The sequence below is a fragment of the Neolamprologus multifasciatus genome, chromosome 22 (assembly GCF_963576455.1).
Source record: "Neolamprologus multifasciatus chromosome 22, fNeoMul1.2, whole genome shotgun sequence".
NCBI lineage: Eukaryota > Metazoa > Chordata > Actinopteri > Cichliformes > Cichlidae > Neolamprologus > Neolamprologus multifasciatus.
This window is the reverse complement of record NC_140459.1, coordinates 20,132,937-20,158,925: the sequence shown is the minus strand read 5'-3', so window position 1 is coordinate 20,158,925 and position 25,989 is coordinate 20,132,937. Positions and strand designations below refer to the sequence as shown.

Here is a 25,989-nt window from a genome sequence, read left to right as displayed (position 1 = left end):
TGGTAGGTAAACAGAGGTGCCACTAATAATGTTAATTAAGGCTTTGCACCTGAAACAGCCAAACCTTCCTTAATGTTATTTGTAACAAGTGTTTTACATAATATTTCATGTCAAAATAGCTACTATTTTAAAGAAACATCAATAATTAAATGCTAACATGACTTTCTTTCACTCAGTGGTATTTAGTAGTTTTGCTTTGATTCTCCAGTGCTCTAATAAATAGAAGAATTTTTTACTGCAGTATGTGAAGCCTAATAAATGTATGGTTTAATAATATGCCTGGCAGTCAACCTCATCAAATACATGATAACAAAGAAAGATCAGTGTGCAGTTTGATCACGTGTTTGGCAGTGGCTACCTGCAAACATGGTACCAATGCATAATTCATTGCCCGAATGCGATCTTCGTTAACCTGTGCTCTACCTTACATTGCCTGGCAAAGAGAGGACATTGGAGGAGGTTGCACAAAGGGGCAGAGACAAAGGATCTCAGAGTGAATAAAAAAGATGGATGCAACAGAGATCTATGTGTTGTTCTAGGTCACAGTACCTGTCTCCGAAGTGACAGCCACATCTGAGTCACACAGCAGGTAAGGGTGAAAGAAGACAAAACAGGTGCCTGCAGGTCCGCGAGAGCAGAGAGCACACGTCGGACTATCCATTCTTTAATACACAGCAACACATAAGAGGAAGCTCCTTAAGCCTTTCATGTTTCTTATGTCTCTAAATCCCTTTACTGTTTCTTGTTTCTGTCAGCTGATTGCTCGCTCTCAGTCTCACATGGGCACAGTGAAAGTTAATAACAGTAGACTTTATACCCTTGGTTTATGAGTTACACCGCTGTTGTAATCAAAACACGCGATGAACTAAATGGTGCCTTTGCAAGGTGTAGATACACCTAGGTTAATATGAGGCTATTTATCGTATGCAGTAACAAAAATAACAATCACTTGTTGATCAACCTGTTTGGGAGGTATGCTCATGTTTGCATCATAGGGCTTGTTTTTTTTGTTTGTTTTTTTTAAATAAGGCCAATACAAAAGCAGGTGCAGCTTCTAATTGACGTTGTTGCATCTTTACCACTAGATGTCACCGTCAACCCAAGTTAAACTCCAATGGAGGAAACTCCAGTGTCAAATAAATCATCCTGTAGACAAGGGGTGTGCCGTGACTTTTGCACGAAGGCAAACCGTGAGGACCCCCACCTCCAATATAAACAAGCAGACAAGCAAACAAACTTTCCTTCAATCTTCCACTCTGGACCTCATTAAAACATACAATTCTGACAGCCTCTTGCTGCCCATTTTCTGGATGTCTACTCCTTTCTGTACTTCTGAGGAAGAATTGCTTATGTACTTATGTGTTTATAATCTAAAAATCTACTATTAGTTGACAATGATGAGTGGTGAAATTTAAAAAACAAACAAACAATAACAAGAACAACATTTACTTTAGCAAAAGTGTCAATAAAGCATAAAGAAAACACCTCACTATGCATAAATATGTATTATTGGCAAATTTTACATAAAGTATCAAAAGTAAACGTATTTATTCTACAGAATCAGAACATCCGTGTTATATGGATATTTTCTATTACTGCCTTTTATTCTGTTTATTCCACAGTAGTACATCACATGTTTGTAATGTAGCTGTCCCAAACCGTGTAGCTGTAATGTGAGAGTCACATGTTTCTAAAAAACAAACAAACCCATAAACAAATACAGCTTTTAACTGGGTCAGAAACACAGAAGTATCTTTGAGAAGTATATTAAAAATATTTAATATAGACTGTGTGATGTTGTTAACTGTCTATATCAACAGCAGGATTCAAATATTTTTGTTGGCGTATAACTAGCTGTATCAAAACAGCTGGTTAAACGTTGTACATTTGAGAAATTGAGTAATTTCTCTGGTAATTTGAAATTGTTTGTGGAGCCTGCATCTCTTTAACTTTCTTGGTTTTTTTAAAACTCGACATGTTAGGAGCTCATCTCTCTGTCATTAAAGGTTTCATTACTAACAGGTTAAACAAGCTTTTAAAAGTCACAAATGTTGGCCAAGGTGGTTATTAAGAGAATAGTTATCTGGTAAAATGATAAATGTGAGTGCTCATTTTCTTGCTAATGCTTCTTCTGTTTCCACACAAAGCAGATGGTAACTGATCTCAGAGACGTGGAAGCAGTCAACAGCACCTTGTCTAGCATGTTAATCTACCATCAGTTTCCCATCAAAGACCAGAGGTTTATCCACAATATGCATTTACAAAAAATAGAAGAAGCTGCTGCCTTTTAGCTTGACAAACACCAGCCGCTGTTAACTTTGAGACCACTTACCCACACTGATTTTAGTCGCTCTATATTCAAGAGGAGTTAATCCTGCTTCCAGAGACAACAGCCAACTCCAGCCAAAAGATTGCATAAATAGATACCATGAAAAGGTAGTTATTGTCATTAACAGTCAACATACTTCTTCCTAGTTATTCTCTTTCCTTTTAAATCTCCTCTGCATTTGAACAAACGCATCTGACTCACTCAATTCAGGCATATTGTGGACTAGTGAGTTCTAGTATATGATTACACTGAATCACAGTGATCATCTTTTACTGTATATGTTCATGATCGACCATTCAAGAGGTCTGGCTGAAACAACACTACAGCACACTAGCAGATGTGACGTTGCTTTTGGCATGTGGCACTGTTTGCAAGGGTAGCATCAGGTGTAATATACCTTAATATTTTCATTATGTCCTCCTCCCTCCAGTGGTTTTGTTCAATCTTTTCTAGACAGGTGAGAAACTGTGTTAGTTTGCAACAGAAATATTAGTCAGTCAAGGTATTATTCGTAGTTTTTATTATTCAAATTAATCTTCTTTTCTAATTATTATTATTGCATTAATGATAATACAGTATTTAGTGATTCAAAGATGTTCTAACACCACCGGCCACTACCTGGGGCTGTTGCCCTGACAGATGGCTGTGCCACTGCTCTATCTGTAAATGGAAGCTGTAAACCAGCAAGGGGAAAAGTAAACAGATGACAGCTATCATCACCAGCACTGTTCTGAGGTACTTTGATGTAGAAAAAAGAATTGGCTGTAGGTCAGATTTGTCTGAATAAACTAGAATATAAGCAGGCAACTGCCACCTGCAAGCATGTTCCTGTAACAGGATGTGGACACAAACATGGAAGAAATCAAAGCTGGTGCTGCTAGCTGTGCTGAGGTTATCCCAACTCTGTAAACTAATCTAAACCTTTTTATGTTTACATCTTTAAACATGATACACAGTGTCACTAATAGAGATGCACAAATCCACCAGTCAGGCATTCTTGTATGTTAGATTATGAATTGGTCCTTTACATACACATGCACAGTGGTGCAGATAAACAGCGCCTCACACACTAACGTTTGGCTGTGGGTATCAGTCAGTTTTTCACTGTGAGTGAGGAAGATACAAAGTTCACTAAACCAAAGTGTAGAAGAACCACACTAAAATGTTCATAACTAAAAAGCTCATGAGACAGCTGAATCACCAACACCCAAATGAGCATGCCCAGCTAAAGCTAAAGCTTGCTATAGCTCAGATACTTTTGACTCTGAGAGACTAGATTTTCCAGGCTGAGGGAAGAAATTGCACTAAAGCTACAAAATAGCAGAAAGGACCAAGGACCATTTATCAGTTAAGCTTATTGTGTAGTCACATACAACTTGAAAATTATTACTTTTTAAAAAAAGGATTTGCTAACTTCTTAATAAGTATAGTACACTCCTGCTCTTTTTTGTAAGCCATCAAGTGACCCGAGGCATGGCACTCATGATGGTTTGGCCTAGAGGAAGTCATAGTTCAAAGGTCAGGAGGTGGAATGTGACAGCCAATGGTAATGTAATGACTAAAAAAAGAATCTGATATAGATATATGATATATGTCTTTGTTGCTGAATAAAAACATTACTGTTAATTACTGTTTCTGTCAAAAATGACACTATAAAATGTCCATAGACACCCTTGTATGGGGGGTCACAAGTGCCAAAATGAACGAACTAAATATATCATTAACTATTTAAATAAATATGTAATTAATTAATTAAATCTATAAATAATGAATTGAAGCTCAAAGAGCTGCATTTAAAACATTTTATAAATAATTGATTTCCAGTTTTAATTAATCAAGGGCACATTTAATCGTTTAGTAATGTATTTAATTGAATTAATTTGACAGTCCTTGCCCTCCATACATTTGATATTAACTTTGTCTCTGTAAAAACATTTTACATATATTGGTCTTAAACATTTTGCACTTGTCTATAGTGATGGGGGAAGATGAACTTTGCGGCACAATGCTGATCTTTGGTTGCATGTTTTGGTTGGTTTGGTAGTGTGTTGCTATCTCCTGTAGGTTATAGTGGCAGGGTGACATGAGGCAGATTAGGGGTGACACTGGCTAAATGTTTGCAGATGAGGGCTCCCAATATTTAATCACCATGGTAACAAGGGTCACCAGGATGGGCCAATGGGCCAACTAGCCCAGGGGTATTATGGGGCAAGATGTTTATTTCAGAATCAGATTGTGGGTATGAATGTGTGCATGAGGAAGCTGTTTGTGTGTGCGCACACGCTTGCGTACGTGTGTGTGTGCCCTCAATTGTCCCTTGACCACATGCCTGAGGGAAAAGTGTGCTTGGTCAGTGCTCTTCTAAACTTCACTTAACACGACCTCCTCCCCCCTAACCTCAGCATAATAATCCACACTGTCGTAGTCTTGGCAGGATGAAGTGAGTGGACACTTCCTAATGGCCAACAACGCATTCATTTTAGTGCTGTGTGCACATTCCCATGGTCCAGTAGTAGCCATGGCAGGCATACACACCATAAGCTGGCTAGTTCACTGTCCTCATGGGAAATATACTTCTCACTGAATAACATTTGGTTTGATATTGCACAAAGACAGAATAACAAGCCACATGCCACCTCAGCGCAGAGAGCAGGCTCCAAAATTACATCACAGAGCTGCACAGAGGTCTTGAGAATGCCACATACTCACCAAAAGGCATTACAGGTTGGGAGGAGGTCACATTTAAAAATTACTCTCGCTAACATCGATTGAGCATTTTTTAAAGATGTCTAGTAACAGGCACTTTGTAGATATGTTAAAACGCACATACCCACATAGCAAGTAGGTATGACCCGGATCTGGTATCAAGCTGGCACTGTTGACTGACTTCTGGCACAAGAAGACGTGTGTCATCCAGATATGGGCCAGGCCTGGCATAGACGGCACTGTCTATGTAATGGCATGCCACAACTGGCTCAATTGTGTTTTGGTTTATGTGGCCCAGGCTAATAGAAAACAGGTCTGGCCCAGATCTGGCATCAAGCTGGCACTTCGGACTGACTGGTGTCATGGCAGAGATGTCACCCAGATGTGGGCCAGGTCTGGTAATGATGGCACTATTTATGTTCCTATTTTCCTATTTTAGTTAGAAGATCCAAATGCCATGTTGCAATACTATACTGCTATGGTAGCCAATGTTTCAAAAGCAGGTTTGACAGGTTTGTGAGTGTACACTTTATCCAAACCTAGTGAGGGTTTACTCACGTTTACCACTGGGTGGCTGTAGCTCAGGCGGTAGAGCAGGTCACCTATTAATCGGAAGGTTAGTGGTTCGATCACTGGTTCCTCCTGTCTGCATGTCAAGAGTATGAATGTAGTTAGGAAGCACTCAGTTTAGAGCACTTTAAGTAACCCAGGAGGGTAGAAAAACACTATAAAAGAATCAGTCCCATTCACTGTCTGAACAGAGTTTCATGATGTTATTACTATTATGTTCCAGCACATGATTTTATTACATGACTTGATTAAAGTACACATCAGACTGACATCTGGCCCAGCACAGGGCCAGCAGTGTGTCTGCAACTGCCTTGTGGCTGCACACAACTTACGCATGGCCCACATACTGCAAAGAATGATGGCCCTTTGGTGGCCCAGATCAGGTTTGCCAGAGGTAATCCACACATGGGCCAGCACAGGACCACCAGTGTGTCTGCAACTGACCTTGTGATGGCCCATGTGTGGGCCACCTCTGGCAAACCAGATCTGGGCCACCAAAGGGCCGTCATTCTTTGTGGTATGTGGGCCATGTGTAAGCACATTGTGTGGGCCAAATCAGGGCCATACCGATTTTGCTATGTGGGTACAAGTCCCACTCACCTGCCTTTCAACCCTCCTGTTTGCAAAAAGGCAGCATATCAGAAGAAAGTTACCTTTTTTTCAAACAGTGAGTAGTGGCTCCGAGGGACAGATAAATAAGGGTTAATGTAAAGAGTGAATCAGACTGCAGCAGAGTCCAAGGATTATGTGCATCTGAAAATAAGAATAAAAGGTCCCTTTTTTGCCAAAAAAATTTAGTTAGCACCTTTTTTCATAACAAGAGAGTTTAAACCAGCATTTTAACCACCAAGCATTTTTGCTAGTCTCAGTTTTACCATTTTCATCCCACATCAGTTTATAGTCAAAATCAGGCTTGTGTAAAAACTCTCTGTATCTAATTTTAATAATATTTTTCTTACAGGAAGAAAGAAAAAAAAAGCTATTTTTCATCCTGTTTTGACTGGACGTGCTAAGAAAAGTGGTGAGGTCACTAAAAGGAGCTTATTTTTTACAATGTCATTCGCCCACACTTTGTGTTCAGCCGGGTGGTTTTATTGTCTTTTCAACTCTATTTTCATCCTACCAGTACAAAACAGTTCTTTTTAGTCTCCCCCTCACCCTTTTTGCAGTTTGGTTTATACAGTAAAATAATACGTCTATGTGGCGATAAGGTAGATCTGTGAATGTTTCACTGTTCAGAAGAGTTCAAATAAACCTGCTTTATATCCATTTAGGAAATTCCACAAAAGCGTTGTGGGCAGGAATACCACAAGTCTTCAGGGAACACCAGAGCAGAATATTTCCCGGAATTTTGGGGGCCTGTACACCCACAGCAACAGCAGCAACGGTGGTTCATTTTGAGTCAGAGCGCAGCTCATTTTGAGATATCACAGGTAGCAGAGCTTGTTTGTCTCCCTGACTGTGACTCTCTAGAGGACCAGAAATTAAATCCAGTAAACGGAGAGAAGGAGACAAGGCAGGAGTATTGGGTGCAGGGTAGGGAAAATACAGGAGATGAGAAAAAGTGCATTTTTTAAACGGTGAATAATTTGTACGCCCTGACATGATGCTGTGCAGGACCACTTCCTGTGGCTCAGGTTTCAGTGTGTAAATGTGCTATGGGGGGAGGGTCTGTTTCCTGAGCTTTTTGCGGGGGTTATGGAAAAAGTTGGGAACAATATGCAGCAAGTTGAGGATTTTCTTAAAGATCAAAAAAAATCTTTATTGTAGATTTATAATGGAGTGCAATGGGAATAAACTGAGAAGTTACACCCCCTTTCCAAAAAAGCTTTGGAGAGACAGCATTTATTTATTTATTTATTTTAAAAAGAGGTTATAAAGTGCAAATGGAAACATTTACATTTCATATACCAAATATAGACCATATGAATAACAAAAATTAAGAAGTTTTAACAATGTGGATCTATATTATATCAGTATTTAAGCTTCTTTACCTGCATATTTTTTATGTATGGGATAAAAATGAGGATGTATACCTTAGTCCATGCAGGTGCTGATTACATGTGTGTGGCCTCGGGAAGTGTTAGCCACTTCTAAGCTAAACAACCTTGTTCAGACATTATGTTTTTCCTCCCTCTGTACATTCACACCAGCCCACCTTTTAATAGGAGAGTTGATATCCCAGCGGTGCCTTTCCTAATAACCCGTGTTTACCTTAAAGCTACAGAGCCGAGATTTAACAACAGTCATGGTCTGTTATTGCATAAGACTCTTCCTCTCAGATGTCCCACCTTTTTATTTTGATCAGTTCTTTGCTTTATCCTTTTAATTTGTTAAATTAATTTGCCTCTCTTCATTAATTTCCTTCTTTTCTCTCTTCTTCTCTTTATGCTTTGCTGTGTGCACGTGTGTGTCCAGCTTAGGGCTTGGCAGCGTCTCCTCTGAGGTTTCTGTGGCTGCAGGTAGCGGACCTGTTCACTTAAACACTGTACCTCTAATGTACTCCAGATGATCCAACTATTTATAACTCACACGCACGCACACACACACACACACACACACACACACACACACACAACTTTACTACTCTCGCCTGTTGTAATCCCACTGCCTGGATTTTTACTAAGCCATCTTTTCTTGAGATGAGTTTGTTCGAAACACACGCACATACAAACGCACACACACGGTTTCTCTAATATGTCTGTCTTCGCATTTTACTCTACTTTTAGTCTCAGGACCTTTTGCCACCCCTTTTTAAGAGGCGGTGTTACTTTACACTTTTCCTGTTGGTATGCCATGACTAGAGTTTACCCATGTGTGTCTAAGAGTATGTGTGTGTGTGTGTGTGTGTGTGTGTGTGTGTGTGTGTGTGTGTGTGTGTGTGTGTGTGTGTGTGTGGAGAAAGAGAGTGGGTGGGTGGGGGGGTTTGAAAGTTGGCACTTACCTTTACCAGGCAGCCAGGGGAACAGAATTATGGGGCATTCAGGCTAGTTTTACTGGACTTGAAAAAACATGCAAATAGGTCATATGACACCAACCTCCAGGCTTATAAAATCACAGAAAAGGGGGGGGGGAGGGGGGAGAGGCAGAGACAGAAAAACAACAGTCAGAAGACCAAAATTACAATACTAAACTAATACTGAACAGAGTAAAACACACACACACAGATTCAGAGCACAATTGGCTAAAAAATGCTGGCCCACAATAATCATTGCATCAGCAAGACTTTGTTTTCATGCAGTCCCTGAATCGTTCTCTTTATCTCGCTGTGGTTTTATTCCTTTCACCTACATTCTCCACACACGCAAATTTTTAGCCAGCAAATACAGAGGCCTGACGGGTGTTTTTGGGTTTGTGCATGCCAGTAAACAAAATGAGGAGAAAAGGAAGGAGTTTGAGAAAGACGAGGAAATGAGAGCACAGAGAGAGAGAGTTGATTTGATGATAAAAGGAGTAAGCAAAGGAGCAAATATGACCAAGAGGAGGGAGAAGTGGGGTGGGTGGAGGGGATTTGGACTGGGAAAGAGGGAACTGGAGAGAGCTGGAAAGACAGAAACAGACCACCTCAAAGTAATGAGAGAGGGACCGAGGAGATAGAAATATAGAAAAGTGGGGAAAGAAACCAAGAGAGACCACCCCACAGTGAACACCAGCGGGAACGCCGTGCAGATTTTAAAATCTTATTTCTCTCCCAGCACAGCTCTCCTTAAACCAACACCCAAAGCAGGAGTCGATCTTACTGCCAAGCCATCCCTCACTCTGCCCTTCTACATGTGTGCACGCACATACTGACTCATGACGGGGCCCCCAGAACGCTAGTAAACCACGGCTGCGCTCTGCTTATTGCCTGCAACGAGGAAAAGCTCGAAAACTTTATATAAGACGGGATGATGCAACACTCTGTTGCGCATCAGAAAAGTCTTGGTTACTGTGAACAGAGTTGAAACTATCATCTCTGCTATTAACGCAGCCAGGAAACATGCATTTCCCCTGCAGAAAGCCACAATCCCATCTGTGTGAATGGCCCAATGTGGTGTCAGACAATTCCCTCTCTCTGTGGAAATAACACACAACGTGTTGTGCTTGAACTGGGCCTTTTCAGTACTGATAGTCCACAGATTTGTGCATGATAAGGAACCACTGTGGTTTTCTAACATAAACACATGAAGCCCCTTTAACCTTCATCAACAGACACCCCCCGCCACCACCACCAAAGTTCCCCATTAAACATTTGGAAAGCTTAAATCCAATAAAGGATCTTTGTATAGGGTGCAGTAAATTAAGTTAGGACAAAGAGCCTATATGTTTGAATGAGTCGTGCTGCCCTTTGATAAAGAGCCTATGTTTATACTGGTAAAGCGGGGCCACTGTGATATTGTCTGGTATGTGGAGAGTTATAAGAGGCTTATGTTTAACTCAGTCTGAAAGATAAACAGCCTTAGGCAAGAGAGCTGAGAGGATGCGTATACTTTTTTTTCCCTCTTGAGTTTTCTTCTTCTTTTGCTTTTTCTCACAGCTTTATCAGCGTGTTCATTTTTCACCTCCCACTGTAATCCAGGCTCCATCTTTCTTGCTGTTCTCATACTCTGTGCTGCATTTGACAAGTATTAGAGAACTGAGTGGGGCATTTTGTGGAGATGAATTGGTGGCCCGTGGTCCAGCTTGGGGGTCACAGCATTCTGGGGACAGGGTCAGTTTGAGAGGTCACAGGTCAGCACTGATGGATGCAGTTGGCACCGACCTCAGGGAACGTGTGCGAATTAGAGCTCATTATATTAACGGTTTCTACCTGGACTTCCTGTCACTCTCTGTTCCTGTACCATTAAAACAACAAACCATTTTATAATATACCTCTACATCATCTCGTCCTCCTGCCAGATAGGATTTGGTTATTTTTCTCTTTTCTGACTTCAGAGACATTGTCACATCATGACAAGGAAACTTAAATTCTTTTGCAAAATAAATAAATAAACCATTTTGACTTAATGCATGCTTATTTGACTTAGATGAATACATTGTTTTACTAACAAACACATGGGAAGTTTAAAATATTAAGAAGGTTTTATTATTCTTTGGTAAATTTCAGACTGCGCTCCTCGACAAGATGCACAGTATTGTGCAAAACTCTTGATCCACCCTTTATTTCTTCATATTTTACCATGAAAATGGAAAATAGACGCAACAGTTTATTAAAATATGTGAAAACATAAATAGAAACTACACAGTTTATAAGGCAAAAACAGTTTGAAAGGCAATAATCGGTATGACCACCTTTATTTTTCAACACAGTCTGACCTCTCTTAGGAAGCCTTTCTTGTCGTTTCTTGTCATAGTCTTCAGGAATACTTCTCTAGGCTCTCTCTTTTGATGTTTCTGCCTTTAGTTCTGTTCTTTGTCAAGATGATCCCACACTGCTCTAAAAATGTAGAGGTCCAGGATCTGGGAATACCAATACATCTATATGCTTTATATGCTTTTATTGCATTAGCACCTGTGTTTGGGATCATTCCCAAACAGAAAAATTGCAGCCAATCAAACACTTTCCAAATGATTTTGCATGGTGGAAATCTGTCGATACTTTTCTGTGATCATAATTCTATCAGTTTGGCAAAATCTCCAAAACCACTAGCTGAATTGCAGCCACAAACCATGCCACAGCCTCTGCCATTTTTTGCAGATGACTGACACTCACTGTCGTTCCTCTATGCGGACATCCTCCATTTCTGATGAGGCTTCTTTGCTAAGCTGTGTGTTGTGTGAAGACAAAACGCTGGCTCATCCCTTGAGTTAGGTGCTTTTTTCATGTCTGAATAATTCATCAGTCAGTGTTAAGTGGCTTAACAAACAAATAAACATTACTCTGAAAATGGTAAGATGCAGGAACTGGACTAAAAATTAGTGAAAAAGCAGCCAATGTCCACAGACAAACTTTGAAAGACCTTCAGAAAGCCTGAAGACCTACTGCTCAAGACCACTTTAAAGATTACAACAAAGTCTGGCTCAGAGGAGGAGGGCAACTCTAAAGCAATAATAAATCTAAAAATGCTTATTACTACTCTTATATAGCAAAAACCAAAGAAGTGTATGGACTCTATTTTTGTCCAGTTTACTGATATATTACATCACTGACCAGCAGACATGGAAGGTTGGAGTGATACGCAAAGCACTATTTGTTTAATTTCACTTCAGAGAGTCAGAGAATGCTATGCAGATCTTAATTTGAGCTATATGACGAAACTGCAGCAGAGCACAAGTAAAAAAGAAACACAAATACATATATACACCTACACACACACACACACACACATGCTAACTGCCTCAGGTTGCGATGAAACACAGATAATTACCTCTAATGGAAACCAGACTTAGAAATCGAGTCCCCCCCCCCCCCCCCTCTGTCTCACCCAACTTCCTCCCCCTCCACCTTGTCTTTTTGTGGTGTTGAGGGTTAATGTAAACCAGGGCTTGTTACCCCATAATGGGAAACTTCACAGAGAGATGGGAAGTGAAGGAGACACAACACTAAAAGAAGTAAAGGAGACAAGTAAACCACTGTTAAACTACCTGGTCTTGCTTTCCATGTATAGCAGTGAGAAATCCATGTTTGGAAAGATTTACAGCTCCTGGCGTTACTAAAATACACACAGGCCTGCACCTTTGGCTTCTAGATCAGTTTAAGGACTGCAAGCTCAAAGCGAGGAGATATAAACGGTGATTAATGAGAGAGAGAGCGCGTGAGTACGTGTGTGTGTCAGTATTCAAAGAGCCTATAAATCATAGCACACTTAAAACTAGAGAGCCAGATGCCTTCACACTGATAACAAGCGGTCATCCCATTACTTTCAAACATCAAAGTCGAGCAGGAGCTGAGGTTCAGGAGCCCCCCCGATTCGTTTCTCCCTCTCTCTCCTTCTCTGTGTGAAATGTATTTCCCTGTTTAGTAGGCGTGAGAAATCTCCCTGTGTGTGTGTATAACCTATATGTGTTTGTGTGCGCGTGTGTGTTTTGAAGCCTCAGAGGTGACATTCCTCTGTGTCAGAGCAACAGCCTCAAGTTTAAGATAACACGTCCACGGTGATCTAAGGGTGGGAATCGATTCCCCCCGGTGGCTGGCGAGGGCTTTGGGTCAGCGCAGATGGCTTTACCTTCCGCACGCAACCCGTGATACAAAAACACGGCGATGCTCCCATCATCATCTCTTAACAACCCTACAGAGAGATAGAGAACTCCCTTAAGTGAGTCATGAATGACATCGGTGTGTTTCATCTCAAAGTGATATTCCTGTTGCACTCATAAAATAGCCTAATCCTACTTTATTTTATGGGAAATAGTAGCCTTGAAGAATTCAGTCAGGACTTATATGTGGTAGATACAGCATCAGCCAATGAGATACTTCCCATGTAGTCTTCTTGTCTTAATATAATCTAGTCCTTCCATTTTTCTTCTTCTTCCATCTTGACTTTAATGGTGTGTAACAGCCCAGATGCTGATTTGGTATTTGGACATATCACATTCAGCATTTAGGTGGAAAGATTATTTCTGTCCAAACCTGTGGTAAACCATCCTAAAAATATAATAAAAATATATATATTTTTTAAAAAAAACGCCATTATTCCTTTTCACATAATTTGCAATTTGTTTGTTTGTTTGTTTGTTTGTTTGTTTTTTGGCTTTTATTATTTAACAGCTACATGGAGTTTTATTAGTTAATCCCATTTACACTTTGGGCCAATTTTATCAGCTGTGTTGTTGTTAAGTAGAAATACTCTGATAATCCAATGTGTTTTATGTGGACTATAACTTGTTGGTATTTGTAAATTCCATCCAGCCTATTCTGTTTGCATTTTCACTTCTCTCCACCCCATCAATCTGTCAAGCCTCTCTGGGTATAACTGCTGCAGCACCTGCAGGAGACTCCCATGCTGACCTGCAGCTCAGTGGACATCTGGGAATATCATGCATGCCTCCCACAGCTCCAGATTCACCTTGTTCAAACAGACCATTGGCTAATTATGGCTTCCCCAGATCCCCAAGCTCAAGAAATCACTACGAAATAAGCCACTGGAATGAGATGTTTTCTTTTGCCCCGCTCCACTGTAGTTTGGTTACATGGGGATTCAACATCAAGCAAGAAAATAAGCTCTCTACAAAGACTCAAAGTACAAAGACCATGAAAAATGAATATGTTTCCACTAACAAAAAATAAATAAATAAAACACATTTCTTTTAAAAAAAGTGGCATTTATTCTTCTGTGTAAAAACAGAGGCTTCTAAATTCAGCTGATGGGCATGAAATTTCTTTGACGCAGCCTCTAGTTAGACCTTTAAGGAATATCCAGACCAGAAGAATGTACGATACTTTCATAATTTTATTTAAGATATTACCAAATATTTACAACACTCAAAATGCAAAGACTCTAGATCCAATTGGAATTCTGTGATACTGCAAAAATAAATAACCTTTATTTGAAATAGGGGGAGGAAGAAGTTTCAGACCTGTGTAGAAAAATAAATACAAAATACTTCATTTTCTGTGATGCGGTGTCACAGGGAATGTGGAATGGTCTGTCATCTTTCTCTCGTGTTTTTGTCAGTTTTTTTTCCTTTACAACATTCATAGTCGCAGTGGTCTTTCTTTCTTCATATCCGTCCTGTCTGTCCTAAGTGCTCCCTTGCAAACATTTCAGTCCGTGCAAAGGGAAATATGAAAAAAGCTGCTTTCCTCTGAGGCCTGAAGCACAGCAGCCGAGACTGGGGCCCAGGTGTGTTTGGCCTATTTTAGTCTGTCTGATCCACTGGTTCCTCAGTCTGAGTAATCTGTGAAAGAAATACTCTGGTTAAAACAAGTGAAAACAAGAAATGAATGACATATATGTTGGTGCGTGTTGGCCATTTATGTAAATGACAAAACCTGGTTGTGGGCTTAGGTGAAGAAAATAAACATGAAGCTTGGATTTCGTGGAAGAAATGCTATGTCTATTTCTTTGTAGCTATAAGATGATATGAGAATGCCATGTTTACAGGGATAACTCTGGTCTGTTGACGCATAAAGTTGTAGTTGACATCTCTTTCATAATGAAATGAATCAACCCTAATTAATATTAGAGGAAGTTTAAAAGAGTGAGACAGAAAAACTACAGCGACCTACTGGAGGATTATACATGACTGTATTAGTTTGTTTATCTTGGGCCTGTGCGTAAAATGCGCATAACCGGAACATTTTGGCACGGCTCGAATTCCTGCTGGATAAAAAGTGAAAGGAGCTCAACCTACCGTACTGTGCCACCAGGAGCAGCCCTGCTAGTGGGACGTAGTCGACAAGGACCACGCGCCCCCCATCCTCCAGACTGAGAACGCATAGCTTAGGCGCTCGTGCGCCACGTAGTTGCAGCTGGTCCCTCGCGCGTCCAGCTCGTCGCTTTGTAGAACTTGGCAAAGGAAGTCGATGTACCGCGCTGCCAGCTTCAGGGTCTGGATCTTGCTGAGTTTGTCCGACGGCAGAGTGGGAATGATCTTACGTAACGACGTGAATGCCTCGTTGAGGGACTGCGTCCTTTGGCGCTCGCGGATGTTGGCCATCACGCGCTGCGTCTGCAGGTCGTCGAATGAGCGCGCGGGGCTACTGCTGGCCTCGCTTCCGCCGCTCCCGGTGCTGCCTCCTCCTCCGTCTCCGCTCTTCCTGCATTTCTTTTTCACCGGACCGGGGCTCTCCACGTCCGCTTCCTCCTCTTCGTCCGTGCTCCTCCGCGCCGTCCGCCTCTTCCTCGCGCCTCTCCGCGGCAGCTGTCGGTCGGTCTCCTCCTCACTGTTGCCAGCGCTATCAATTGGGGAGGAGTCGTCTTCCCGCATTGTCTTTTCAGAAAGGTTTTCTGTGTCCTGTCAGAGAGTCACGAATCCCTGACTCAAATCCACTGAAGCGGTCACAACATCAACAAACACGAGAGGTAACAGGAGCGTGGCCCGCGCTTGTGTGTGAGCTGGTATTACGGTAAATCTCGTGCGCCACAGAATGGGAGAGGTGTCTGCCAGACTGGGACGACCCTAGCTCTTATAACGGGGAGCAGGCAGGAGGATTTTGGGGCTTGCTGTGATTGGGTGGGGAGGGCTGTAACATAATACCGCAGAAAAAGAGAGTTCTTGCTATAATATTAGGAATTAAGAGATGGAGTGTTTTTTATTCGAGACTGGAAGGATGTAGTGGGGGCAGTGTTTGCTATTGGATCGTGTAGCTTTGTGCAAGCACTGTAAGACCTGTCTTAGAGAATTATTTGTCTCTGCTCCACCCCAAATTATTTCTTCCCCAAAAGCACAATGCCCCCCCCCCCCCCCACACACACACACACCGCATTTATTACAGATGCGGTGTTATAATAATAATAATAATAATAATAATAATAATAATAATAATTATTATTATTATTATTATTATTATTATTATTACATTGAATTAGAGCAGACCTCATTAAATGTCCAGGCTCTTCTTTTGCTCAATGTTAAATAGAGACCTGTTGTTGTTGTTTTCCTGTGTTATTTATTATTTAGTTTCAGGCTCGTTTTTTTAAAGTATGAATAGCAGGTTTTGTTGTTTTTCCATATTTGCTGCACAGACTTTATCCACTGTTTGCGTCACTGACAATAAAACTTACAAATGGAAATCGCCCAGCAGTTTTACCGCTGTGTCATCGTGTGTGGAAATTTCATGCTTTCCCCCTCTTGCTGAAAATAATTCAAATCCAATGACACAGAACAGAACTCTTCCTCTAGTTTTAAACATTAAAGTGTTTCTGTGCAGGCGTTTGAAAAGGGAGCAGCGATCAGGCCCACTGAAAAACACATGAGGCTGTCACAGCAGGAGGTCGCTGCTCTAGTAGACCTGTGTGTTTATTTTCCCGTCAACGGCCTCGCGGTTGAGGTATGCACTTAAAGGGTTTGACTCCCGCAGGGATCTCGGCACCGCGGCTCAGGTTTAAAAGACGGCCGTCACAGGGAGCTCTCAGGGCGGATCCGTGCTCACAGCGGGGACGCTGAAAGGCGGTGTTCGGCTGGAGCACAACGCAAATACCGGACGTGATAAAGATGGACCGAGGAGAGAGGAAAAAAGCACTTCACTGGCTCACACAAAGTCGAAACACCTACACATGACCACCCAGCTACGTGGCCTGCTCTGCTGTGATCTAATATCCTAGTCAAAAAACAAAAAATACGTCTTCATGTGGTTGAAACTAGACCTGGCAACTTCTTGGAGGTAGTCTGTGGTGAGAATGGCCCACCGAGAAGCCTCACTTCTGATGAGGAAGGATGACACAAGAGGACCACAGAGGGCCCAGCCCCGCTCTCTTGTGGAGACACTGTCCCCCAGCGCTAAACAGCTCTGCTTCTTCCATCAATCCAGGACTGAAAGAGGGCATCTGGTGTGGGTGGTGTTTTTGTCACTCAGTTTACCTTCATCTCACCTCCATGAATAACTCAATTTACACCTTAGTGACAAAGATAATCTGCAGCTTCATGCCGTGAGCCCTTGATTTGTGGTTTAGATCCACGTTTAAACTCTTTTGAGGATATTTGGCCATCAAGGAGAAAACAATCATGATTCATGTGCTCTCGCTTTCTGAGTGAGGAAAACCTCGAGTTGCTTTTCTTTTTCTTTTTCTTTTGCCACACCCTTCAAGTGGCCAGGTGAGGCGCGTGCCTCTGTAGCTCTCCACGGTGCTGAAAACCACACCGCTTCAGAGCTGTAACAACAACCATAAGATGCTGACATTCATGTGCATGTCCTCTTAACGGATTTATTAAATGCGACAGTGTAAATATGTTTTGACCCAACACTGCCTGTAAACTGTCCATTTAAGCGGACATTGTGGTCTTATTAACTTTAGTAAGGTCAGTCAAAATTAAATTTCACGTTGCTTTCTTTGTCGTGGCAGTCCAGGCAAAGAACACAAACATGACCACAGCGGTACTTTTATTTTCAAGCAACATCGATTCACATGCAACTAATGAAATTACGGTTCTCACTGACCTAGTGAGCTTTCTCCAACGATGTATGTGTTTTTACAGCCACAAAAAAATCTGACATTTCTTAATAGAATCCCTCTTGTTGGTCCATACACGGAAAGTCAGCTGCTCATTTATGTCCGTGTCATTGGTGGGTTGAGTGGCGCCTTCAGTCTAGTTCAGTCTGCCATAGATAAAGCTGAGCTGTTGTGTCTCAGGTGTTCTCCAGCAGGTCCATCATGAAGGAGATGTAGACGATGGCCAGACGCAGCGTCTCGATACGGGACAGCCTCTTCTCGTATGCGAATGTAGGAACTTTTCTCCTTAGTTCGTCAAACGCCTCATTCAGACTGAACATTCGCTTTCTCTCCCGCACATTGGCCGCCTGCCGCTGGACCACCGTGATGATCCTCCTCCGCTTGGCCTTCGTGTTCCCCCGGGCCCCGCGGCTGTAGTATCTCGGCGAGCATATCGCCACCTGAGCAGTGCGTACACCGTCCTCCGCTTCCCGGCTCCAGGAAGGCTCGTTTAACTGCCTTTGGCTGATTGGACAGGATGGAGCAGCATCCACCTGCTGCTTTGGTGCTAAAGCATATTTGTGGGGACACTCCATAACATTAATGTTCATCACCGTGGAGTGCACCGTGGCTGCAGTTTGAGAGAAAGTCTCTCTTTTGGTTTTCTGTTAAGAAACTGACTCCAATCAGAGCTCTCAGACGGACTAAAGTCGTTCACCAGACACAGAATCCAAAGCACCCAATCAAATAAATCCAACTTTCTCCAAATCCGGTCAGTGCGCTACAGGGTTAGATCCTATTGGGCCCAAGTCCAAGAGCTTCTTCCTGCTGTTTTAATAAGTCGCCTCTACCACCTCACAGCGCGACATCTTTCATGTCCCTCTTGCTCTAAATTGAGTCCATTTTTGCCGTCAGTCGACCGGTGACTGGGATGAGAAAGACTTTTTTTAAAAAAAAGGCAAGCTCAACGGCCCTGCCAGTTGATGCACTGTCCTCCTGGAGGCCTTTAATGAGCATCTGAAGAACGAGGGCTCTTAACAGAGGGTCATGCAGTCTTGTTTGCACTCTCTCCTCTGCCTCAGAGGCTAAATAATGACACTTTTATCACTTAAACCAGCCAGGAGAAGGCCAAACAGAACATTCTCTAACAGTCACTACACACCACAAGCTTTTCTGTTGCAAATTAAAGCAAATAACTGTCCGTTCCCATGGCAGGACAGTGTCCACACTGCAGGGACCAACAAGAGAGCCACTGCTCAGCCTAAAACACTGCACTCTCAGAAAATAATGCACTTTAAGGCAAGGTAATTCCAATAAACTGATAAGGTTACTGCACTGCACACTTGTGGTTTGTAACGTATACAGACACCGTTTATGCCTGTATTGATAATATTATGACTTTGATTTAATCAGAGCATTTTTGGCATTTTAAAGTTGCAGATCAGTTTTATACTTACTCATTCACGTTACCTTAGCATATCTTGAATATCCCAGGGTTATAGGAGAAACCCTGGAGATATGAAGGTATAAGGGTGGACAAAAGGATGGAGGCTTTAAAGCCAGAGGCTCCTTGCTGTGTTTATGATCTAAAAATAATGATTTTTGTCAGACTGTATTCAGCTAACCTAAATAAATTCACAGCAATACCCCAAATTCCTACTTCTGTGAGTTTAGAGTGTTTTTCACTGACATTATGTGAGCGTTCACTTGAACGGCACATCAAACAGCGGAATCCCTTATTTTATTTTTCTTGATCATTTAAAATTTTCCAGCTTAATGTGATATTACCTTAACCAGCCACAAAGACCAAGAGCATAAATTCAGATCCAGCTGAGTAGAAAAGTGCTATATAAGTACAGTCCATTTGCTGTTTTACCTTTTACCTCATAAATGAATTGCCAGCAGAAAGGGTCACCTGCATGTGCATATTTAGCAACAGGAATTACTGTGGTGTCGGGAAGTGAATGCGCTGGTCTGAAAGTTGCTGAATTCAGCTTTGCCGGTGGTTTCGCAGCAAACTCATATGCTGACAAGCTGTTCCAGAGACATTTCTTATATCAGCCTTTCATAACATGTTTTATGAATCATCTGAAAATGAGCTAATCTTTAATAAGTTTTTTTTCTTTGTCCATCTTGGAAAGTTGGGTTTTATTCTGGATCCTAGAATTGCATCTCAGGAGTATCGCTGAGCACTGATTATGTCTGCTACCCCTCTTTTTTATATTTTGCTTCCAAGAAGCCAGACTTTCTTCTGATTTCTTAACCCTGGAGAACCCATGGGGTCAGAGCCAACCCCATGGGTTCTCCAGGGTTAAAGTGGACTTTCAAAGTTTTTCTTTGGACATTCACTATTTTAGTCCCACTAATTTTCTCTTCTGTCCACTTTTTCTGATGAATGTTTGTTTGCTTGTTTAATTGTTTTAACTATTTAACACTGATTTAAGAGTCACTGAAGCATAAAAGGCATCTAACTCAAGGAAGAATCCGTGTTGTGTCTGTACATAACAGACAACATAGCAGAGAGCCAATTTTAAATTGTATCCTTAGTCACTAGCAGTCTCTTGCAAAAACACATACTTTGTTCCAATTTCTTTAGTTGAATCTACATAAAAATGCCAAAGGTAACACAATTTGTATTTTTTGAGCAACAAGTTGATTCCCAAAGAGCAAAAGAAGAACACAAGAAGATGTGGCAGGCTTAAAACTTCTTCAGCAGCAGATGAGCAGTTTCTGAAATTCATATAGTTAAGAAAGTATTGTTTGCTGAAGCCTCATTAGACACGTTATCAATCAGTGACAACAGGTCTCATGGAGTGATGATTACAAACTTGAAATTATTCATACAAATCCTTGTAAGTAAGTCAGGAGGAGGTCGTGAGAGAGGTACAAACGGGAGTGTCTACAGCCATCTGTAAACCACAGTGGAGGCTCTGTCATGGTTTGGGGTTGCACTTAGAGATCAGGTTTGATCCACCATGCAATACCATATCAAAAGCATCTGACTAGCTATAGTTTCATTTTTCATCATGACAATGACCGTAAACACACTGGCAGCACAGTAAAAGCATACCTGGAAATAAAAACACCCACTGGAACACTATTAGTCATGGATTAGGCTCCCCAGAGCTCAGACCTCAACATTACTGATGGTGTGCGATCATCTTGACAGAGAACATAAAAAAGGCAGCAAACATTCAAAGAAGAGCTTTGAAGGTCCTTCAAGAAGCCTGGAAAACTATTCCTGAAGACTACTTAAAGGAACGCTTTCCTAAGAGAGTTCAGACTGTGTTGAAGAATAAAGGTGTTCATATCAAATATCGACTTATAAGCTTGTTAGAATTGTACCAACTCCAATTTTGTTTATAAAATTTATAAAATGTTTATAAAAAAATTCATCCATCTATTCGTTTCCGCTTATCCTTTTCAGGGTCGCGGGGGGCACTGGAGCCTATCCCAGCTGTCATAGGGCGAGAGGCGGGGTACACCCTGGACAGGTCGCCAGTCTGTCGCAGGGCCAACACACAGGGACAGACAACCATTCGCGCTCACATTCACTCGCACATTCACACCTAATGGCAATTTGGATTTTCCAATTAACCTATCCCCACAAGTTGCATGCCTTTGGACGGTGGGAGGAAGCCGGAGTACCCGGAGAGAACCCACGCAAACACGGGGAGAACATGCAAACTCCACACAGAAAGACCCCGGCCTGATGTTGGAATTGAACTCAGGACCTTCTTGCTGTGCGGCAACAGTGCTAACCACCATGCCACCGTGCTGCCCTCATATTTCCCATCTTACTAGCAGAATATAAAAAATAAATATTTGTCATAGATTTTAAGTTCAATTTAACCTTACCCACCTTGAATTCATAGCGGGCATTAAGACTTTTCTCATGAAAGTAGAACACCAAGAGTGTGATTGACACAGCTAATCCTCCAGTAGGATGTTGAATGTCCTCCTGGTTGAGTTAACAGTAACATCAAGAGCATGCTCACAAGTTGTTTTTTTTATTTAAAGTTTTTTATGCATTCTTGTGTGATTATTCCATACCCAAGAGTGTGAATGTACAAGTGTCTGTCTTGTATACACACTCCAACCTAAGCATACTTCTCCATCTCCCTCTGCTGCCTCTTCTTCCTCTCTTTCTGTGTTTTCCTGGCACGCAGATAAACATGATGGGACATTCCTCTGGTTGTGGTGGAAACGCTGAGAAAGCACAGCTGGGCGGGAGAATATGAGGTAATCTCACCCTGGGGCTACTTTGTAAATATTGGTCTTAAATAAGGAGTAAAACCCCAAAAGAGGCACACAAACACACACACACACACACACACACACACACACACACACACACACACACACACACACACACACACACACACACACACACACACACACACACCTACAAGGGTTTATCCCAACTTTGTATGAGACAGGACAGACCTTCACACAGACACTCATAATGGTTCATTTCCTGCTCTGCTCTGTTATTACTGGTTACACAGGGTGAAATTAATGATAGTTTGTGGTGTGACTAAATGTTTATGGAAGTAAACAGTCGGCGTTTTAGCAGATACAAACTGAGTGTTAAACCAAATCCTTTCCACAAAGTCTGGATGCTCAGTCGAAGAAGGTGGTTTTTCAGCGATTGTATAATTGTGCCGTGAATTTCATTAACGCATTTTGAAGTATTTGTGAAATCAATGCGGAGTTTGTGCTGAGTAAATTAACAGTCGCTCAGCCCCCAAAGAAAGAGCATCTCGACACTTAATCCTAACGGATTAGGGGTCCGCAAATCAACATAATACTGCAGTAAATGTAAGAGGGAACCCTGAAAAGAACATACCTGGTTTCATGTCAGTTAAGAAATCACACATTTCATCAAGTCACAATTCTGAGGGTGACATTTCTTGGTTGTATTATTACACGGTGATGGCTTCCATATATTAGTTTTTAAATATGGAGCTCACCAGAGAGCTCACAGTGTGCCGCTCCAGAGCAGCCATAGCTGTTCTCACCATGTAAATCTGTCCTCCTCCTCCTCCTCCTCTGGCTGTGTCCTCTGTGTGCTGTAAGAGCATGGCCAAATCTCGCCCACCACCACCACTGTAAATCTGAAACTAGACACCTCTCTCTCGCTCTGTTTCTTTCTGTCTCTCTCCGTGTCTCTTTCTCAAGTTTTCTTGTGCTGAACTGTTTCATTGCTTGTTTTCACAACGGTGATTTAATACACATCCATGCTGAGACACTCACTGTTTCTTACTTACAGAGGCACAAAGTTGTTATTCAGTTTGTGTGCGGATTACACTCATGTGCGTGGAAGAATAATTTCACCCACCCTGCAAATCGTGTTTCTGCCAAACATTTCATACTAATAAAGCAAATTTTCAAATTTGAAAATCTGAGAGGGAGGAGAGTCAAAGTGAAAGGGAGGGAGTGAGGAAGATGTGTTTAACTCCTGACCTGTGTGCCTAGTCTTCATTGTGTCACTCTGGCTCTCTGCACATCCTGAAGCTGACTCAACTGTCCACTCGCTCCACCTTCTGCTACATCTCCCCCCTCCCATTGGCCAGACCCTTTAGCCAGCAACCAGTCACGGGCTGTTTAGACAGCTGGGTGGCCATGTGAAAGATAGGGCTCATGCCTTGGACAAACCCTGATACCACATAATATATCTTCTTAACCCCACCCTCCCATACCTCCCCCCTCCTCCTCCAGATCTACACCTCCCATTCGCCAAACCGCTGCATGCCTTCAGTTACTCTGTTCTGAATAACCCTCCTTCTTTTAATCCAAGCTCACTCACCACGTGGCTCCTCTATCCACCCTCACCCATGTCAGCACCTTTCCCCTCCCCCCCTCGCCCTCCCCAGCCCTCCCCACTCCCGTTCTGTCTGAGTAATGTCTGTGTTTACTCTCACCCACTCTTTACTGTGTATTTTTAGGGTGCCGTATTTCATTTGTTTTAAGAGTCATATTCTCAACCTTCAGCCCGTGTGCTCAGATGTCTGAGTTTCCTAGGCAACAGATGTTATTCTTTGATGATGATGATGATGATGATGACAACGTAGATAGTAGCAGAACGAGTATGTGCTTCGGCCCTCTGGGTTTGCCCTCGTCTGGGTTTGTTTGTATGTAGCTCGAGACATTGTTTTCTCCTCTTTACACCAAGATTATTTATGTGGAACAGGTTAGTAGAAAAACTTCTGAGTGTTTCACAGATTAGGATTTTTTTTGTAGGACAAACAAGCTTGAAAATATGCACAGCACCAAAGAGAAATGCCAGTAACTCTCACACAAATAAATAACATTTTTAATCTCCCAGGGGAACTATTGATAATAGGCAGACCTGCATGAGCTACACCTCTGTTAACACCTCTGGGCTTCCAGCCAGTTTCATCAGATACAATCATGCAGAAAAAATGTCAAGCAATAACTTGAAGTAATCATTTTCTGTAGGACTATCAGTCTCTTACATTGTTGTAAAGGAATTGTGGCCCACTCTTTTTTACAACATTACTTCACACCATTGAGGTTTGCAGACCAGTCCTGTGATTTCTTTTTCCACAGGACTCTACCTTAACATTTAGCAAGGAACACAGCATCAGTCTTTTCAGTGTTTTTATGCAGTGTCAGATAGCTCTTCTCTGATACTGCTCTACTTTTCCTGTGTTGTTGATGCATTACAGAACTTTCACACATAGATGTATCCGGACCAATTTGGGGTTCGGTCTTCCAGCACGTGGACTGGAGGAGCAGGGGTTCAGGCCACCTTTTGCTTATCTCTAAGTGCACTTTTGCTCAACACAAAAATATCTGCAGATTTGTTTTTCTTTGTTTTCCATTCAAAGAGATTATATTTACTAAACTGTTATTTTACTCCATATTTGTTTTCCTGGTCATCTGCATCCTATCGGAAGTGTTTCTATCAGTGATTAGATGGGAAGTTTGAGAAGTACAGCTTCACGTGGATTTGCTGCTCCTAGCAAACAGAAGGTTTGAACAGCGAGTTGGTGGGACTGCTGTTCTCACAGGCAAAGCTGTGTGTCTGACATGACCATATTAAGGATATCCCCTCTCTAAGCCATCACATGGGTACAAAAATAATAAAAACTGTCTGAAACTAAGTGTTCAGAGGAGCTCAACACTTAGCCGGAGCTTTTGACTCGCGGGGATTATTTGCACATGCTGTATTTGTGCAAGTAAATACCATCCACCCATTCATCCATCCGTCCATCCATCCATCCATCCGTCCATCCATCCATCCGTCCATCCATCCGTCCCTCCATCCATCCATCCATCCATCCATCCGTCCATCCATCCATCCATCCATCCATCCATCCATCCATCCGTTCGTCCGTTCGTCCGTTCGTCCGTCCATCCATCCGTCCATCCATCCGTCTATCCGTCTATCCGTCCGTCCATCCATCCGTCCGTCCGTCCGTCCATCCGTCCGTCCGTCCGTCCATCCATCCGTCCATCCATCCGTCCATCCATCCATCTGGGTGGCAGGGACTGGAGCCTCTTCCAGGATATGCCCTGGACAGTCTATCACAGTGCTAACACAGAAAGACAGACTAAATTCACACCTAGAGCCAGTTTACAATCACCCATTAAGCTAACACGCTTGTCTTTGGACTGCAGGAAGGAGCCGAGGGACTCAGAGAGAGCCCAGGCAGACACAGGGAGAACATTCAAACTCTGAACAGAAAGGTCCTGATGCACCACTTTGCTGCTCTGGGCAAAATTCAAAAGATGGAAATGCTTTTACTCAGTATGACTAATATGAGTGCCTGGGGTTTCTAGGAAGTTGAGAGAACACACACTGGAAAGGCTGGTAATTTCCAGTTTTACCTCAGTTCTTGGGAATATAAATCATCTTCTGAAAATGTGCTTGCACCATGATGCAGACTTAAAATAGAAGTGAAAGAAGACAAATAATTATGTTGTTGTTTTTGGGGAAAAAAAGAAAACCCCCTCTCCAGCCTGTATGTACACGACTTCATCCTGTTATTAAAGAGATGTTCGGTAGTTGCTGTTGCACCTGTCGCATGTGTTGATCCTTGCTCTTTTCGCACCATAATCACAGTGGCAATGATTTAATAGCTATATTATCTTTCTGCAGTATTTTTTAGTTTTCTGTAATCAAAATTTGTTTGCACATTAGAGTCAGAAGATGGCTCACTGATCAGGGGACATACTTATCCTGTAAGTGCTTTTCCAGAATTTGGCTCTAATGTGCACATCACCAGCAGTATAGGCCACCCACGTTTCACTTTCTTTTCATCTTACTCCCGTTCCATCTCAGTGTTGCCCAGCAGTGCCTTCAGTCTCCTCTGCAGTTTGACAAGGTCGTCATTAAAATACAAT

General features: G+C 42.1%; 2 protein-coding genes across 2 annotated transcripts; both read right to left on the bottom strand.

Annotated features, from left to right (window-relative positions):
• Positions 1–9,846: 9,846 nt before the first annotated feature.
• On the bottom strand, positions 9,847–15,921 carry twist1a (twist family bHLH transcription factor 1a). Its single transcript, XM_085149562.1, has 2 exons — positions 14,879–15,921; positions 9,847–14,422 (listed from the first exon to the last, which is right to left on the bottom strand). Exon 1 carries the CDS (start codon positions 15,452–15,454, stop codon positions 14,906–14,908), a length of 549 nt encoding a protein of 182 aa, XP_085005688.1. The 5' UTR covers positions 15,455–15,921; the 3' UTR covers positions 9,847–14,422; positions 14,879–14,905.
• A 617-nt stretch (positions 15,922–16,538) lies between these two features.
• Positions 16,539–18,232, bottom strand: LOC146493418 (protein Fer3-like). Its single transcript, XM_085149856.1, has one exon. It carries the CDS (start codon positions 18,225–18,227, stop codon positions 17,814–17,816), a length of 414 nt encoding a protein of 137 aa, XP_085005982.1. The 5' UTR covers positions 18,228–18,232; the 3' UTR covers positions 16,539–17,813.
• Between the last annotated feature and the right edge of the window lie 7,757 nt (positions 18,233–25,989).